At 38.1% G+C, this 20,301-nt stretch overlaps 1 protein-coding gene across 8 annotated transcripts in view; it reads right to left on the bottom strand.

Annotated features, from left to right (window-relative positions):
* Positions 1-20,301, bottom strand: part of enox2 (ecto-NOX disulfide-thiol exchanger 2) — a 275,039-nt gene that overhangs the window by 192,218 nt on the left and 62,520 nt on the right. Inside the window, exon 1 of one of the 8 annotated variants that reach the window (XM_079630836.1) lies at positions 4,748-4,787. The exons of the other annotated variants lie outside the window; for them this stretch is intronic. Within the exon in view, the coding sequence (XP_079486962.1) occupies positions 4,748-4,772 (25 nt within the window). The 5' untranslated portion in view covers positions 4,773-4,787. Of the gene's footprint in view, positions 1-4,747; positions 4,788-20,301 lie in introns of those variants that run through there. 8 annotated transcript variants of the gene reach the window in all.

Here is a 20,301-nt window from a genome sequence, read left to right as displayed (position 1 = left end):
AATGCATATAAATTTTAAGCAGAAAAACTGTTTTCAACATTGATAATAAGAAACGTTTCTTGAGCAGCAGATCAGCATATTAGAATGATTTCTGAAAGATCATGTGACACTGAAAACTGGAGTAATGATGCTGATAATTCAGCTTTGCCATCACAGGAATAAATTATATTTTAAAGGGGTGATGAACTGAGAAATCAATTTTTCCTTGAGCTTTTGACATATAAGAGGTCATCATACTATAAGAATATCCTGTAAGTTTCAGAACTGAAAACGTCCTTGTTAGTCCAATAAAAGCTTTTATTGACACAAGGCACAGTGAACGACAGGTTTTTCAAAGTGGGGATCTATGACGACAAAGGGTATCAAACACCGCCTCCGCTGAAGAAGATCAACGCCTACTTCAACACTGCCTGTTTAGCCCCGCCCACTGATTGGCGCATTACATGAAACTCATTAGAATATGCAAAACTGTTATCCAATCATAGCAGTGGGCGTTTACTTCCAAGTCTTCAATGCGGCACGCCCATAAAAACCGAGCGTTTCAGTAGCTTGGCTCAAAACCAGGGTAGAAAATAGCCTATTTCTTATTCATTTTGATGTTTTTGAATTTAAAACCAAGCGAACGTCCTAAGTTGACCTCAGACAACAATATATATATATATATATATATATATTTTTTTTAAAGCCCCTTTAAATGAATAAATATATTAAAATAGAAATCAGCTATCTAAAATTTAAATATAACAGTTATCAATATCAGCTACAGCTTTCCTATCAATGAATCCACTATTTATTTTTTACATCCTGCTCAAGAAACATTTGTAAACAAACAAAAAACTCTAGCAAGGGTTATTATAGCCAATAAAACCAGCAGACCACAGAGTAATTTGAGTGAGAAACTACTACTACTCTCCGGAAGACGTTATACGGCAAAGAAGAATATTTATAAAAGAACATTTTTACCCACTGCGATTGGATATTTTAACCAAAAATAATAAGGTTAAATGACCTGAGACGGTTGATTTTTTTCCCTACTTTATTTATTTTGTGTTGGGGGTTTTAAGATGTATGGTGTATAGTGTGTGTTGTATTGCTTGTGTGGTCAAAGATACATTTCAACCTACAGGTAGGTTAACAAAGTTGTATTGTATTTAGGGCTGGGCGATATGGCCAAAAAAAAATATCACAATAATTGTAATTAACGATAAATGTCAAATCTTTATTTATTTCAAGTTTAAAGACAGATTTTTACTCCTAAGTGCAAGCTGTATAAACCAGAGCGTTGTGTTTTTAAACTACTCTTTATTGTCAGAACATATCATGACAAACACAAATCCGAGGTAGGACATTCAAACATTTGTCATTTTTCCTTAACAAAATAAATATCTTTATTTCAGTAGTATTAGCTTGAGTTAGGATGCAGATTTAACTATATACAATTTATGTTCATTAACAAAAACAGTAACATCTGTTAAAAAAAAGTAACAACATTATTTTTATTTGGTAAAATGTAATATTCTTTAGTTTTATTAAAATTAACCATTGGTCATCCAGCATCATGCATTTAGATCATGATAACTACAGATAAAATGTAACTTTATGGTTTCTATTGTAACTTTATGGTTCTATCAGAGAATGTCTAATAAGGGGAGAAGGTTCACTCTCGCTACACTTCCGGCTTCTGACTGGTTGCAGTTCCACTCTGATTCCACATGAGGGCGCTCACAGGACGAGTGCAGAATGAATGGAGGTCTATGGAGCTATACCCCTCAAAATCCACTTTTCTCAAGATATAATTTTTTGTCTAGTAATTTGAATGTTGTATTCGAAAGGAGATGCAAAGAAATTGCACATTGCTGGGTGTTAGATTTTTTAGAGTCACTTATTTGCTTTAAAAAGTCTTTCAAAATGTCAATGACGTCATACACATCGTACGACCAGAGATACTGCTTTACGGCAATCCTTCAGTCACTGTGGTGCTTTCGCACTCTGCACTTTATTTTCTCTCGAAGCGTCGCCAGCACAGCTGACACAGGTAAACACACGTGCTAGAAGAGTTTCTGCTAGAATACATTCTGTTCCCGCTTCGGATGCCATGATGCCATCAAGCGGTATCTCTGGTCGTAACCAGTCCTTCACTGACCAATCAGCGTTCATTAGCAGAATGCTAGCGTGTTATGGGCAACAACAACTCAACCTGTAAGAAATCGAAAGGACATAAGTACTCGTTCGTTCAATTTTCGACCTATAACCCATGTTGAACTTGCCAAACCTACAATCAAATCTGAGATTTCTCAACGGCAATCGGGTGAAAGAGACAAATTTAGCCGTCTAGCCCCATAGACTCCCATTCATTTTGCACTCGGGGGTGATCGCCCCCAGTGGAACTCTGGTGGAACTACAACCAAAATTCGGTACAATAGGACTTAATAGGGAGTGAACAGGCTCTCCGTAGACGGGCTCTGGTTCTATGGTATTTATGAAAACCAGTAGCCTAAATATTAAAAACTGTAATTATATTCCATTAGTCCTTTAATACATTGTCTACATTAATAATATTATACAATTCAATATATATATATATATATATATATATATATATATATATATCCCACGCACATTTCATGATGCAGTTAATATTAATAGGCTAACGTTACAGTAACGTTAAATCCGTGGTGCATGATGGGAATGTGTAGACGGAGAAGCTTCTGACTGTATCGTTGCGCTCAGTGTTTCTCCTGTTCGTCAGCGCGGTCTCATCTGCCTTTAAACTGGTTTAAATCACTGAGACATTTGTGTTCTTCGCTGAATTCAAGCGCTCTCACTGGATCTAGTGACCGAGACCGATCAGAGTAAACGCGTCTGCTCGAGTGAACTCGCGTTGCGCTGCCGTTTGGACTTTAAGCCGAGCGGATAAACGGTACGTGTGGCGCGCGCGGTTCAAATGAGATTCGTTCCGCTTTTGGCGCAAAAACATTATCGAACATTTATCGAACTCTTGATATGGTTTTATCGAGAAGAATTATATCGCGATAATTATCGTTATCGTTTTATCGCCCAGCCCTAATTGTATTCCCTCAAGAAATGTGTTGTGGAAGTGAAATAAGTTGCAGGAGCCTTTTTATAACTTCAATAAGTGTGCAGTTGCTTTGCTACTTGAATCAGTGTGTGGACTCTGTTCCAGTTTTGTCATGCATACATCGGTTTACCAATAGTAGCAATTTCAAAGTGGTACACAACAGGCACAGCAATTAATTAACGCTGTCTACTGAGAGTTTAGCACAGACAAACTGACAACTCATCAGTAGCCACTAAACTGTATCATCCAACACTGTCAAGCAATTATCACATTTGGGTGTTGAAGCTTTATGAAGTAGGCCTGAAATGCAGGTGCAGTATTATCAGAGCAGTACAAATGAATGGGTCTGAACTAGACAGAATCACTAGAATAATTTAGTGGGATTCAATCTGTCACAACAAAAAAAATATTTGGTGCTCTAAAACATGGGAAAAGTAAAGACGCTGATATACTTTAAGCGAAGTGAAATCAAAGAACAAACTGGTGTGATGTAATTTAACAAAATCAGGCCGAAACGAAAGTTTGAAAAAGCTTGCTAAAATAACTTTTTGGAAAACTGAAATTGTACTTTTAATTTAAAGGTACACTGACACTTTTTTTTCATGTTAATGCTGTAAAGCTGCTGCTTTAAAGGTACACTGTGTAGTTTTTTTTAAGTATTTTATTAGCTAAAATCAATGTCTTTATTCATAAATATGTCCTCATTGGTGTAAAATTACCTCTGCCAATGATCTGATTTATCCTCGTAAGCGAAGAATTTCTTATCTTTATTTACATTGGACGGGTAAGTCCAAGGAGGCTTCCATGTCGTTCCGCCATTTTGAAAGACTATAATAGCAGAGAGGGACAAAAAGCACTAGCTACCTCAACGTGTTTCCACAACGCATTTTCGTTCAGAGCCAGCGTCACGTGACTGAAACCAGCTGAGATCACAGATCAGTGAGAGGCGCTTGTCACTGTCCCGGCAAATTTGAAAAGCTGCACTGCACGGTACATCAGGATCATACTTATGCTGAGCCACAGGAGTTTTTTTTTTCACAGTCTGTGATTCATACTGTAACATTCGTTTGTTCGTCAAGTTTGTTTGAAATAACGAATCTCATCACCCGAAAGAAAACTCAATGAAGTGCTATTGGAAGACATGTTGTCATAGCTTCTTGGTACATAACGGCTACCGTAGTTGCAACACGCATTTGAAAAAGCGAGGCGCTAGAGAGCAATATTCGTTTAAATGCAAAATACAATTTCAACACTAGATGAGAGAAATTCCTACACAGTGTGCCTTTAATGTAATCTATTGTATAAAGTGCTATATCAATAAAAGTGTGCTTCTACTGGAGTGTGAATTGCAGAGCTTGTGCACACATTCCCATCACTATGATCAGATGCTTTCTTAACTGCCGCTTTCTCATTGCTGTTCTTTTTGTTTTGTGTTAATTTTGTAATTGAGAGGAAAACGCACAGCACATATTTGCATATTCATCTAAACGTCAATCTCATCACTGTGGGCGGCATTGGGATGTTTGTAACCGTATATCGCTGCAAAGGCATTTTTAATTTTTTTAAGCGAAGAACGAAAAAGAAAAAAAAAAACTTAGAAAGAATCGGGTGCCTTAATAGACATTTCCTGCGACTGAATAATTGCATGCACACTCACTCAGTACTCACCTAGCCCATTTCTCAGAAAGCGCATGACACAGTCAGCAATCAAGAATGGCCCCCTTCCTGTGGACTACTTTTCCCAGCTTTTGCTGGAGTCACAGAGACTCCCGACAACCTCTGCAGTGCAGCGGGATAAGTGAGCTGAGTTTGCAGATTAGACCACCTGCCTCAACAATCCTGCCATCCTATTTATACCCGTGACAATAAATTACTGCTGGCGAGCTGGAGACCGGGCTCCAAAAGGGGCCGACTCTACATATGAGCCGTGAGAAAAAGACAAGCACTAATAGACGCAGCAGTGACCTTATTCTTTCATTATTTATTTCACTTTAAATGAGGAATTGAGTTTCTTTACACCAGTTATATGTGCCAGGTACCTTTATATAAAAGTGCAGTTAAACTAAGACGCTTTGAAGGAGATCTGCTGTCGGCTGTAAACAAACAAGAAACGCGTTCTGGTGGGCTGGCGTCTTTTCATGAGTTTCGCTTTGAGCACGCAAATGAAATCTTTTCTTGCGTTCAGTTGTTGAAACAGCTAACAGTCTGTAGAAAAGACAACACTGACAGGAAGTGCTGGAAACAATATATATGTTGGTTCAAAGCTGTTGTTTTGCTTCAGAATCATTTTTGCATCATTTATATTCGATATAAAAACAGGACCAAAATTCTTACGCTATAGTGGAACCATATTGTTTACATGTCAATATTAGATTGTAATGACTGATATTGGACATTTCATTGTTCATGCTCATTTCCTCTTTTAAATTTAGATCACCTTTGCCATCTAATGGTGACTAAAGTTAATCTTAATACTGTTAAATGTAATCTTTAGCAAACCTCAAAATTAATATTCATTTGATTGTAAACTCTAACGCAAAACATAATTAATTGGTTTGAGTAGGGCAAACTTAAATTAAACAAATTAGTTCAATCAAATTAACTTTTATAAGTATTTAGCTTATTTGACTTTCTTTTTCTTTTGAGTTCTTAATCTAAAATGTTTTATTGTTTTGAGTTTTATGAACTTGTTTCTTTTAATTCAGACAAACTTAAATTTAACCACAACTGGGCTGGATTTCTATTTCCCAGCATGCTTTGCCATGGCACTCGAAAGGGAGAGTAAATGCTAAAATTAAGTGTTATATAATGTTTTTTTGTGCAAGATTAATGTTAAGTGAGAGATGAAGTGTAAAATGTTTTCCTCTGCTAATTTACAAGTGTTACATGGTGACTAGTGGAGCATGGGCTTGGTTTGCGAACAGGTACATAAAAGGTTCTGTAATGAATAAATTAAAGAAATTTAACATTAATTGAACTACCGTAGGTAATTAAGTTCCCTACTAAAATATTTAAGTTGAGATTACATGATAATTTAAAGTTAAAGGGATAGTTCACTTTAAAATTAAAATTCTGTCATCATTTACTCACCCTCAAGTTGTTTCAAACCTGTATTAATTTATTTCTTCTGCTGAACACAAAGAAAGATATTTTGAAGAATGTCAGTAACCAGACAGTAGTCTGTACCCATTGACTTCCATAGTATTTTTTTTTCCTACTATGGAAGTCAATGGGTACAGACTACTGTTTGGTTACTGACATTCTTCAAAATATCTTTCTTTGTGTTCAGCAGAAGAAATAAATTAATACAGGTTTGAAACAACTTGAGGGTGAGTAAATGATGACAGAATTTTAATTTTAAAGTGAACTATCCCTTTAAGTGTATGATTTAGCTTACTCAAAAATTTCAAGTTAAGAGTAACTTAAATGTATGAGTACAAAATAAAAATCTGCAAGTTCGGATTAACTTTGGATTTCTTAACTTCTTATTCAGGTGTGTACATTATATTGTGATGCCTAAATTATTTTGTACCATTTAACATGATTGCATTATAGGTTGATTCTTATTATTCAGTTAGACAAAATAGTAAAAAAAAAATAATAATAATACATGTCAGAACACGAAAATAATTGACTTATCAGCGATAATTGTATTATTCACGCAACCTGAAACATGATAGTACAAAAGGGTCCTTAAAAAAATCAAAAGCTAAATGTATTCAATAACATGACATAGGCTGAATAGGAGGTTACACTAAAATATTATATACACAACAGTAGATTTAACAAGTCTAAAACATGGCAAAGACTGCGCAAAATATTGTATTAATATTGCCCATAATACCAAGTAATCAACTTCACACAAAAAACACCTCAGATTATGACGTATCCAAATAATACATTTCCTTTCTAAATCCTGTTAAGTCTGTTCATTTTGTTGTTTTAACTATTCATTAAAGGATAATTCCGGTATTTAACACCTTGAGTCTATATTGTAGTTTGTTTTGGATGAACAAGAGTGGTGGACAACATTTTTTTGACAATGGTTCCTCTCACGAGTTTTTGACTATAATAGAATTGGCCATGGACCCATTTAACATTGGAGTCAATGGGCATGTCCGAAAATGTCATTAAAACAGCCAATAATGTTCGTTTACAAAACTGTTAAACTCACCGAGTGGTTAGTGGTGTTCGTTGATGATTATAAACAATATAACGTCGCAATATATGATTCCAATCCGTTTATTTTGCTATAGTGGAACTATTTTTTCAGACACTTCCCAACCGTGTAACTTCCGCTCAATATTTGAATCTGAAGCGTTAGCACACTCCCGACCACTTGATGGCGATAACCGATGTTTATGTCTCGCGGGACACTCACGGTCACAGCCGAGTTCAACTTCATATTGCACAATTAATGAAGGTTTTGTTTGTTTATTTCGCTTACTCTCCCGGAGCACAGTTGCTCTGCTCGCTAGCCTTATGAGAAACGGAAGCGAGCAAAAAGACTACATCGACCAAATGTAAACAGCCCCCTTTCCGTTTCCGGTAGCGCATTTATATTAACGAGCACTCAGTCCTTCAACAGAATTCAATGGGATTTTACAAAATGACGAATAAAACACGACAGAAACTGTATTTCGCAACACTTTTTGTTTCTGGAACATCAACTAACATCACTAATCACTCGGTGAGTTGCACAGTTTTGAAAACTAATGTTAAAGGTTGTTTTAATGACATTTTCGGACATGCCCATTGACTCCAATGTTAAATGGGTCCATGGCCAATTCTATTATAGTCAAAAACTCGAGAGAGGAACCATTGTCAAAAAAATGTTGTCCACCACTCTTGTTCATCCAAAACAAACTACAATATAGACTCAAGGTGTTAAATACCGGAATTATCCTTTAATTGACCTTTACCATTTGAATTTAGCATTATTTTAATATAACAGAGCCGTGGCCCATTTTTAGGTCTTGAGTCTCGACACACTAGATTCAGACAGCATGCCTCTCTTTTTGCCCAGAAGTTATACAATTGATTGATTTCTTTCCATTCCAAACTCATCTAAATATAAGAGCATTTCCTCTTAGACAAATCAATGAGCATGTTGAGCAAGCACACCGCAGTCGTTCTCCTAGCAACCCAGCCTGTCAAGCGCTGCATGTCAATGTGAGTCATAAGAAGAACAACTGTTTCAAGTATGCGGGGTCGTCTGCTTGTGTAAAAGAGAGAACTATTCAGAGCATGTTACTAATACCTTACACTTGGGCACTTGTCAGGTTCGTTTCTCTCCCTCTAGCTTTTGGCCTGATACCCTGCTTAATGCCATTTAAGCCTCCATGACACCCACAAGCACAGTTTCAGAATGGTTGGGCTAACTCTGGCTCAGACAGAGGGCTAATGTTAATCTCAGTAAACAAAGCTGTTAGGCTCCTGACTGACAAGTTTAATTGTAATCCTCTTGGATGCGGTCTGCAATGAAAAAGCAATCAAACACAGTCTAGTGGAAACTGAGCAAAACATCTGGGACAGATGGAGCAAGTCGATTATTGATTAAACCAGGGTGGTGGCGTCGGGACAGCTCAGGTAACTAGGTGTCCTAAATATAAAACCAGAAACTTACGAATCTGAGAAAAATGTTAGTGGTGTTTTTTAACTCATCACCACGATGCTAATGTATTCTGGGTGGTTACCAGGGTGTTGCTATGCGATTCATAATGCGTTTTTGATGCACTGCTGTGCAAACTTCTATGATATTTCCTGGACTGATATTGCTAGGGAAAGTTTTTCCGAGCATTTTATCGTTCACTAGGTTTCTGAAAAAAAATCTGAAATGCTCGTCTATTGTGCTTAAGGTAATAAGACTTGAGGTTATTCAATAGCCAACTTTCTTGAATAATTCTTAGAACAATTCATTTTTAGCCTGAGAGAAGGAAACTGGAGGCTGGTCAACACTGACAGCATGCAATTAAACTGCTTGTTCTGTTCGACGGAAACATTTTTTGTGTTAATAACAAAAAGTAGCATTACTTGTCATTGACAACTTTGATATAAATGACCTGCCAGAAACCCTGACGCATACAGCAATGAAATGCGGTCAGAATGAGGGATTGTACAGCACAGGGCATCGATTATCAACAGATGAGTGATGAATTTATTTGGATCGTGAGACTGCGACTTTAATTTGCTTCTAATTTACGACATAACACAAATGAGCAATACCTCTAAACTTTAATAGACATTAGGGCTCATTTATGCAGCATCTGTGGCCCTTTTTAAAGAACATTAATAATGGCTACATTTAATAGATATTGCCGATAATAGGCAAATAGGCCTAATTGATGTCTCTGTGCATTTTAATCAGCAATTTGCATGCCTGAAACAGAATTGTATTCCACAACTCCAATTGGCCACAACACAAAATAGTAGACCATAATTAATGTGCTGCCTGCATTACCGGTATAACATACAAACCCACAACACTGTCCTATATAACTACAAAGGAGCCTTTTTATAATCAGTGCAAAGCTAAGAAATTGGCTTCACACCATCCTGATGAGCATTATAGTAATGTGTGTGTGTGTGCGTGTGTGTGTGTGTGTGTGTGTGTGTGTGTGTGTGTGTGTGTGTGTGTGTGTGTGTGTGTGTGTGTGATATCTGTTGGCAACAGGAATAATTGTTCTGTGAATTGTAATACTCTGCATAGGCGTGTTAAAGAAATAAACTCAAATAGAGGACAGGGGCTTCCTGAAAAGCCCACACACTATTCAACATTACGAATGACTTATACAGCAAGAAGCAATTTACTATCACTTCTCTCAACCCTTTGGATGTTTGAAAACATTATATCATGCAGATATGAGAAATTTCAATCTAATATACTGGATAAATGGGCTTTTCTCAATTGAACCAAAGGTCATTTTTAACGCTGGATTCATTTAATACTGTACGCAATCTTCACCATTAGCTGGTTATTCGCACAGTAGGTTTGTCACAGTGGTAAAACTTTAAATATCACAGCATGCAGTTGAACTAACTCCATCTATTTAAAAGTTAAATAGGATTGCAAATATTAGCAAATTAAAATATGAATTAATAAGTAATTTAATAAGAAAACATTTTAAACATTCTACCAGACTAAGTGATTTATAATTGCATTGTGTCATCTCAAGTTCAATGAATAAAAAATTTAATATTCTGAACTTTTTCTACATTTCAAGTAATCTGTTTCAAGTAATGTAAAGACATCAATTATTCTGTTTTGATTACAATTAATATTTTATTCAAGTGAGAATAGCGAAACCCAACACACACTATACATTTTTGGTCTTGGTCATTTTTTAAGAAATACTTAAAATGAATACACCATCAACACATGTCAATAAAAAAAACATTTAAAATATATTTTGAACTAATATGTTTAAGGTTCCAAAATCTGTATTAAGTGCACTTCATTAAATGTTGTTGAATAATATTCCTTTAATAAAATGACATTTGAACGTGTGTCAATCTGACAACACCTTAATCTCTCAATCACTCAAGATAACTTGGGTGCGAGAGACTCGAGTGTAACTAAGGTACACTATGTAACTTTTGGCCCTCTAGCAGTTCAAAAACAAAACTGCATGTGTAGGCCTACTTCTAAAAAACATTCACTAATAGGCTCAAATGGTTTGTTCATCCAAAACTTAAAAAAAATACTGTCATCATTTACTCATCCTCCTATCATTCCAAACCCATGAGACTTTCGTTCATCTTCGGAACACAAATAAAGAAATTGTTTATGAATTCTGAGTGAAAACAAAGTTCATAAAGAGATTTTAAAACTAATCCATATGAATAGTAGCCTGGTAATACCAGACTCTGCTAATTCACTTTGCTTCGTAGACAGAGTCTGGAATGGCATAATAGAGAAGTGTTTTCTCTCTCGCTAGGGGGCGCTTGTCTGAAGTTTAAAATCATTGGTTACCCGTAAGCCAATCAGATAAGTTTAGTTATGACGTATGTTATGCGCCTGTACAGCCGCATCGTACCACAGACATCATGCATCGAACTCAAATCTATGATCGAACTTCCACTGTAAACACATGATGCGAGCGAAATACCGGAGTGAACATGGCTGTAAACGACTTTTGCGGTTTATGCGAAGTTAATCTACGCATCCACGGTACAATCACGGCCTCTAAACTTATTTTTGACAGAGTGAAACAAGAAAATATTTGTAGCCAACTCTCAAATTTAGGATTAGATCTTTTAAACACAGCCAGTGCCGCTGCTAGCCATTTCGGTGCCCTAAGCATAATTCCTTAATGATGCCCTCTACCCCGAGAAGCTTCATGAGGCGCGCGCGGTCTCTTGCTCTCTCTCCCTCTCTGCCGTGCACGCGCTACGCGGTTTGGAGCACAGTCTCTGTCTCGCGGGCGTGCTCGCTCTAGATTCCAGAGATTTTAACTAATTTGCGGGCATCAGTGAGCCGCTATCCATATGCGGGAGACTCCCGGGAATTCCCGGAGGCTATTTTTTGGTGCCCCCTCAGCTCTTGGTGCCCTACGCACAGCGCGTGGTGGGAGCGACTGGTTCTCCATAACGGAGCGAATTGCATCCCGTGTCTAGTTTCCCATTTCCGCGGTCGTTTCGGTTTTCGATTTCTCTAACCTACAATGTAAAACTTGGCGCTTAGCGTCTACGTCACGGCTCTCAGCCCGCCCTCTGTTCGTTGATTGGCCCGGCCGTCCGAAGGCCGCTGGAAAACTGAAAGATAGGCTGCTAACTCAAGACTGACTACAGGAGCGAAATGAAATTAGCGGAAGTAGGAAGACTGACGTAGTCAGGCTATATAAATAGAGCGGTTTAGTCGAAATTTTCTTAAGAGACACGATCACTTTATATGACGAACAGATTTAATCTAGGCTTTTATTCACATCTAATCATTGAACAACACACATCAGTTGTGGTTAAAAAAAAAAAAAAGTATGTTCGCATGACGTGCGAGAACCAATGAGGTTCATTCTCGTGTGTTACGCAGCGCGTTTGAGCTTCAGCAAGAACCAATGAGGTTTGATCTCACGCGTCAAGCAAGTATGGTTGAGCTTCCGTTTATGATCGCTGATCAATGATGTGAATAAAAGCCTAAATTAAATATGTTCAGCATATAAAGCAATCATGTCGTCTCAAAAAAAAAAATCCAACTGAACCGCTCAATTCATATGGATTATAGTTCTACGATCTCTTTATGAACTTTCTGAAGCGTCAATGTGGTAGTTATGTAGAGTAGACTGTCAATGGAGGGACAGAAAGCTCTCAGATTTCATAAGAAATTAAAGCTGCAAGCAGCGATGAAAGGGCCCTCGCACCCGTGCCACCGCCACCCGGTGGCTTTAGGAAGACAGAGCATGGTGGGCAATGTGCATTTAAGTAGGTAAAAATAGGAGGAGTATGTCAAAGTCAGTTACAAAAATGTCCTTGATTATGGGGATAATAGCATGCGTTATAACTCAGATAAGTGTTGCTAGCATGTTTTAGCATGTTTCTAGCATGTTTAGAACTCAATGGCATATTAAATATGTCGCTAGTAACGCATCACAGTGTAAAACGTGTCACTTCCTGTCGACGGTAGGTGGCGCTATTACTTTAACTTAAAATTGTCATGTAGATGTGTTCAGGGCAGGACTCTTATCAAACGTGTGAAGTTTGGGGCAGATTGGACATTGCCTTCTTCAGTAACACCAACTTCCTGTTTCATTGCATTAGCGTGCTTTAGCACTTAGCTAAGAATTGCTAGCATGTTTTAACATGTTTCTAACATGTATATAACTCAATGTCATATTTAATATGTTGCTAGTACTGTATCACAGTGTTAAACATGTCACTTCCTGTTGCCAGTAGGTGGCGCTATTACTATAACTGAAAAGTGTCATGTAGATGTGTTCAGGGCAGGACTCTTATCAAACGTGTAAAGTTTGGGAAAGATTGGACATTGCCTTCTTTAGTAACAACAACTTCCTCTTTCGTTGCATTAGCATGCTTTAGCACTTAGCTAAGAATTGCTAGCATGTTTTAACAGGTTTCTAACATGTTTATAACTCAATGGCATATTTAATATGTTGCTAGTACAGCATCACAGTGTTAAACATGTCATTTCCTGTTGCCAGTAGGTGGCGCTATTACTATAACTGAATATTCTCATGTAAATGTGTTAAACATGAGAATATTCAACCGTGTGAAGTTTGGGGCAGATTAAACATCCAATGCCTGAGTTACAGCAAATTCCTATTTAATTGCATTAATAGCATGATTTAGCACCTAGCTAATGTTTGCTAGCATGTTTTAGCATGTTTCTAGTATGTTGTTAACATGTTTAACACTTGCTGGCACTTTTTTGTATGTTATTAGGAGTCCAAAACAGTGTTAAACATGTCACTTCCTGTTGCCAGCAGGTGGCGCTATGACTGTAACTGAATTTGAGCATGGTCATGTGTTCAGGACAGAACGCTTATCAAACGTGTGAAGTTTGGGGCAGATTGGACATTCAATGCCTGAGTTACAGCAAATTCCTATTTAATTGCAGTAATAGCATGCTTTAGCACTTAGCTAATGTTTGCTAGCATGTTTTAGCATGTTTCTAGTATGTTGTTAACATGTTAAGCACTTGCTGGCAATTTTTTATATGTTATTAGGAGTCCAAAACAGTGTTAAACATGTCACTTCCTGTTGCCAGCAGGTGGCGCTATGACTGTAACTGAATTTGAGCATGGTCATGTGTTCAGGACAGAACTCTTATCAACCGTGTGAAGTTTGGGGCAGATTGTTTGGGGACATTGTTTGCCTGAGTTACAGCAACTTCCTGTTTCATGGCGAAACATCAAAATTTGTCAGGCCGCCGAGGACACGCCCTTCGACGAAAACTCTAGATCTTCGCAATTTAACGTCGCAAAGGCCTTAAGATTACACTCACCAAATTTGAAGATGATCAGATTAAAACTGTAGGAGGAGTTTGTTAAAGTACGAGGCCTGAAAATGGCAAAAACTGCACAAAAATCAGAGAGGAAGTTCAAAATGGCTGACTTCCTGTTGTGTTTAAGGCTATGCTCCAAGAGACTTTTTTGTAGGTATTGGGTCATTACATGTATGTACCGAATTTCGTACACATACGTGAAACGTAGTGGGAGGCGCACTCCGTTGAACCTTTATAGGTGGCGCTATCGAGCCATTTTACCCCGCCCAATTCTGAAACGCATATCAGATGTCAATTTTCGCCAGTTCTGACGCGTGTGCAAATTTTCGTGAGTTTTCGTGCATGTTTAGGCCCTCAAAAATGCGATTAAATGCGGAAAATAATAATAATAATTAAAGCTGCAAGCAGCGATGAAAGGGCCCTCGCACCCGTGCCACCGCCACCCGGTGGCTTTAGGAAGACAGAGCATGGTGGGCAATGTGCATTTAAGTAGGTAAAAATAGGAGGAGTATGTCAAAGTCAGTTACAAAAATGTCCTTTATTATGGGTATAATAGCATGCGTTATCACTCAGATAAGAGTTGCTAGCATGTTTTAGCATGTTTCTAGCATGTTTAGAACTCAATGGCATATTAAATATGTCGCTAGTAATGTATCACAGTGTAAAACGTGTCACTTCCTGTCGACAGTAGGTGGCGCTATTACTTTAACTTAAAGTTGTCATGTAGATGTGTCCAGGGCAGGACTCTTATCAAACATGTGAAGTTTGGGGCACATTGGACATTGCCTTCTTCAGTAACACCAACTTCCTGTTTCATTGCATTAGCGTGCTTTAACACTTAGCTAAGAATTGCTAGCATGTTTTAACATGTTTCTAACATGTATATAACTCAATGGCATATTTAATATGTTGCTAGTACTGCATCACACTGTTAAACATGTCACTTCCTGTCGCCAGTAGGTGGCGCTATTGCTATAACTGAAAAGTGTCATGTAGATGTGTTCAGGGCAGGACTCTTATCAAACGTGTGAAGTTTGGGGCAGATTGGACATTGCCTACTTGAGTAACAACAACTTCCTGTTTCATTGCATTAGCATGCTTTAGCAGTTAGCTAATGTTTGCTAGCATGTTTTAGCATGTTTCTAGTATGTTGTTAGCATGGTTAGCACTTGCTGACAATTTTTTATATGTTATTAGGAGTCCAAAACGGTGTTAAACATGTCACTTCCTGTTGCCAGCAGGTGGCGCTATGACTGTAACTGAATTTGAGCATGGTCATGTGTTCAGGACAGAACGCTTATCAAACGTGTGAAGTTTGGGGCAGATTGGACATTCAATGCCTGAGTTACAGCAAATTCCTATTTAATTGCAGTAATAGCATGCTTTAACACTTAGCTAATGTTTGCTAGCATGTTTTAGCATGTTTCTAGTATGTTGTTAACTTGTTAAGCACTTGCTGGCAATTTTTTATATGTTATTAGGAGTCCAAAACAGTGTTAAACATGTCACTTCCTGTTTCCAGCAGGTGGCGCTATGACTGTAGCTGAATTTGAGCATGGTCATGTGTTCAGGACAGAACGCTTATCAAACGTGTGAAGTTTGGGGCAGATTGGACATTGTTTGCCTGAGTTACAGCAACTTCCTGTTTCATGGCGAAACATCAAAATTTGTCAGGCCGCCGAGGACACGCCCTTCGACGAAAACTCTAGATCTTCGCAATTTAACGTCGCAAAGGCCTTAAGATTACACTCACCAAATTTGAAGATGATCAGATTAAAACTGTAGGAGGAGTTCGTTAAAGTACGAGGCCTGAAAATGGCAAAAACTGCACAAAAATCAGAGAGGAAGTTCAAAATGGCTGACTTCCTGTTGTGTTTAAGGCTATGCTCCAAGAGACTTTTTTGTAGGTATTGGGTCATTACATGTATGTACCGAATTTCGTACACATACGTGAAACGTAGCGGAAGGCGCACTCCGTTGAACCTTTATAGGTGGCGCTATCGAGCCATTTTGCCCCGCCCAATTGTGAAACGCATATCAGATGTCAATTTTCGCCAGTTCTGACGCGTGTGCAAATTTTCGTGAGTTTTCGTGCATGTTTAGGCCCTCAAAAATGCGATTAAATGCGGAAAATAATAATAATAATAATAATTAAAGCTGCAAGCAGCGATGAAAGGGCCCTCGCACCCGTGCCAACCGCCACCCGGTGGATTTAGGAAGACAGAGCACGGTGGGCATTGTGCATTTAAGTAGGTAAATATAGGAGTATGTCAAAGTCAGTTACAAAAATGTCCTTTATTATGGGGATAATAGCATGCGTTATCACTCAGATAAGTGTTGCTAGCATGTTTTAACATGTTTCTAGCATGTTTAGAACTCAATGGCATATTAAATATGTCGCTAGCAATGCATCACAGTTTAAAACGTGTCACTTCCTGTCGACAGTAGGTGGCGCAATTACTTTAACTTAAAATTGTCATGTAGATGTGTTCAGGGCAGGACTCTTATCAAACGTGTGAAGTTTGGGGCAGATTTGACATTGCCTTCTTCAGTAACAACAACTTCCCGTTTCATTGCATTAGCGTGCTTTAGCACTTAGCTAAGAATTGCTAGCATGTTTTAACATGTTTCTAACATGTATATAACTCAATGGCATATTTAATATGTTGCTAGTAATGCATCGCAGTGTTAAACATGTCACTTCCTGTTGCCAGTAGGTGGCGCTATTACTATAACTGAAAAGTGTCATGTAGATGTGTTCAGGGCAGGACTCTTATCAAACGTGTGAAGTTTGGGGCAGATTGGACATTGCCTTCTTGAGTAACAACAACTTCCTCTTTCATTGCATTAGCATGCTTTAGCACTTAGCTAAGAATTGCTAGCATGTTTTAACATGTTTCTAACATGTTTATTGCTCAATGGCATATTTAATATGTTGCTAGTACTGCATCACAGTGTTAACCATGTCACTTCCTGTTGCCAGTAGGTGGCGCTATTACTATAACTGAAAAGTGTCATGTAGATGTGTTCAGGGCAGGACTCTTATCAAACGTGTGAAGTTTGGGGCCGATTGGACATTGCCTTCTTGAGTAACAACAACTTCCTGTTTCATTGCATTAGCATGCTTTAGCACTTAGCTAAGAATTGCTAGCATGTTTTAACATGTTTCTAACATGTTTATAACTCAATGGTTTATTTAATATGTTGCTAGTACAACATCACAGTGTTGAACATGTCACTTCCTGTTGCCAGTAGGTGGCGCTATTACTATAACTGAAAAGTGTCATGTAAATGTGTTCAGGGCAGGACTCTTATCAAACGTGTGAAGTTTGGGGCAGATTGGACATTGCCTTCTTGAGTAACAACAACTTCCTGTTTCATTGCATTAGCATGCTTTAGCACTTAGCTAAGAATTGCTAGCATGTTTTAACATGTTTCTAACATGTTTATAACTCAATGGTTTATTTAATATGTTGCTAGTACAACATCACAGTGTTGAACATGTCACTTCCTGTTGCCAGTAGGTGGCGCTATTACTATAACTGAAAAGTGTCATGTAAATGTGTTCAGGGCAGGACTCTTATCAAACGTGTGAAGTTTGGGGCAGATTGGACATTGCCTTCTTGAGTAACAACAACTTCCTGTTTCATTGCATTAGCATGCTTTAGCACTTAGCTAAGAATTGCTAGCATGTTTTAACATGTTTCTAACATGTTTATAACTCAATGGTTTATTTAATATGTTGCTAGTACAACATCACAGTGTTGAACATGTCACTTCCTGTTGCCAGTAGGTGGCGCTATTACTATAACTGAAAAGTGTCATGTAAATGTGTTCAGGGCAGGACTCTTATCAAACGTGTGAAGTTTGGGGCAGATTGGACATTGCCTTCTTGAGTAACAACAACTTCCTGTTTCATTGCATTAGCATGCTTTAGCACTTAGCTAAGAATTGCTAGCATGTTTTAACAGGTTTCTAACATGTTTATAACTCAATGGTTTATTTAATATGTTGCTAGTACAACATCACAGTGTTGAACATGTCACTTCCTGTTGCCAATAGGTGGCGCTATTACTATAACTGAATACTCTCATGTAAATGTGTTCAGACCAGAACTCTTATGAAGCGTGTGAAATTGGGGCAAATTGAACATTCAATGCCTGAGTTACAGCAAATTCCTATTTAATTGCAGTAATAGCATGCTTTAGCACTCAGCTAATGTTTGTTAGCATGTTTTAGCATGTTTCCTGTATGTTGTTAACATGTTTAGCACTTGCTGGCAATTTTTTATGTTATTAGGAGTCCAAAATGGTGTTAAACATGTCACTTCCTGTTGCCAGCAGGTGGCGCTATTACTCTAACTGATTATTCTCATGTAAATGTGTTCAGGACAGAACTCTTATCAAACCTGTGAAGTTTGGGGCAGATTGGACATTGCCTACTTGAGTAACAACAACTTCCTGTTTCATTGCATTAGCATGCTTTAGCACTTAGCTAAGAATTGCTAGCATGTTTTAACATGTTTCTAACATGTTTATAACTCAATGGTTTATTTAATATGTTGCTAGTACAGCATGACAGTGTTAAACATGTCACTTCCTGTTGCCAATAGGTGGCGCTATTACTATAACTGAATATTCTCATGTAAATGTGTTCAGACCAGAACTCTTATCAAACGTGTGAAGTTTGGGGCAGATTGGGCATTCAATGCCTGAGTTACAGCAAATTCCTATTTAATTGCAGTAATAGCATGCTTTAGCACTTAGCTAATGTTTGCTAGCATGTTTTAGCATGTTTCTAGTATGTTGTTAACATGTTTAGCACTTGCTGGCAATTTTTTATATGTTATTAGGAGTCCAAAACAGTGTTAAACATGTCACTTCCTGTTGCCAGCAGGTGGCGCTATGACTGTAACTGAATTTGAGCATGGTCATGTGTTCAGGACAGAACTCTTATCAAACGTGTGAAGTTTGGGGCAGATTGGACATTGTTTGCCTGAGTTACAGCAACTTCCTGTTTCATGGCGAAACATCAAAATTTGTCAGGCCGCCGAGGACACGCCCTTCGACGAAAACTCTAGATCTTCGCAATTTAACGTCGCAAAGGCCTTAAGATTACACTCACCAAATTTGAAGATGATCAGATTAAAACTGTAGGAGGAGTTCGTTAAAGTACGAGGCCTGAAAATGGCAAAAACTGCACAAAAATCAGAGAGGAAGTTCAAAATGGCTGACTTCCTGTTGTGTTTAAGGCTATGCTCCAAGAGACTTTTTTGTAGGTATTGGGTCATTACATGTATGTACCGAATTTCGTACACGTACGTGAAACGTAGCGGGAGGCGCACTCCGTTGAACCTTTATAGGTGGCGCTATCGAGCCATTTTACCCCGCCCAATTCTGAAACGCATATCAGATGTCAATTTTCGCCAGTTCTGACGCGTGTGCAAATTTTCGTGAGTTTTCGTGCATGTTTAGGCCCTCAAAAATGCGATTAAATGCGGAGAAGAAGAAGAATAATAATAATAATAAAGCTGCAAGCAGCGATGAAAGGGCCCTCGCACCCGTGCCAACCGCCACCCGGTGGATTTAGGAAGACAGAGCACGGTGGGCATTGTGCATTTAAGTAGGTAAATATAGGAGTATGTCAAAGTCAGTTACAAAAATGTCCTTTATTATGGGGATAATAGCATGCGTTATCACTCAGATAAGTGTTGCTAGCATGTTTTAGCATGTTTCTAGCATGTTTAGAACTCAATGGCATATTAAATATGTCGCTAGCAATGCATCACAGTTTAAAACGTGTCACTTCCTGTTGACAGTAGGTGGCGCTATTACTTTAACTTAAAATTGTCATGTAGATGTGTTCAGGGCAGGACTCTTATCAAACGTGTGAAGTTTGGGGCAGATTGGACATTGCCTTCTTCAGTAACAACAACTTCCCGTTTCATTGCATTAGCGTGCTTTAGCACTTAGCTAAGAATTGCTAGCATGTTTTAACATGTTTCTAACATGTATATAACTCAATGGCATATTTAATATGTTGCTAGTAATGCATTGCAGTGTTAAACATGTCACTTCCTGTTGCCAGTAGGTGGCGCTATTCTATAACTGAAAAGTGTCATGTAGATGTGTTCAGGGCAGGACTCTTATCAAACGTGTGAAGTTTGGGGCAGATTGGACATTGCCTACTTGAGTAACAACAACTTCCTGTTTCATTGCATTAGCATGCTTTAGCACTTAGCTAAGAATTGCTAGCATGTTTTAAC

The sequence above is a fragment of the Phoxinus phoxinus genome, assembly GCF_949152265.1.
Source record: "Phoxinus phoxinus genome assembly, chromosome: 12".
Taxonomy (NCBI): Eukaryota; Metazoa; Chordata; class Actinopteri; order Cypriniformes; family Leuciscidae; genus Phoxinus; species Phoxinus phoxinus.
Note: the sequence above shows the minus strand (reverse complement) of the source record. Positions and strands in the feature narration are given on the sequence as shown.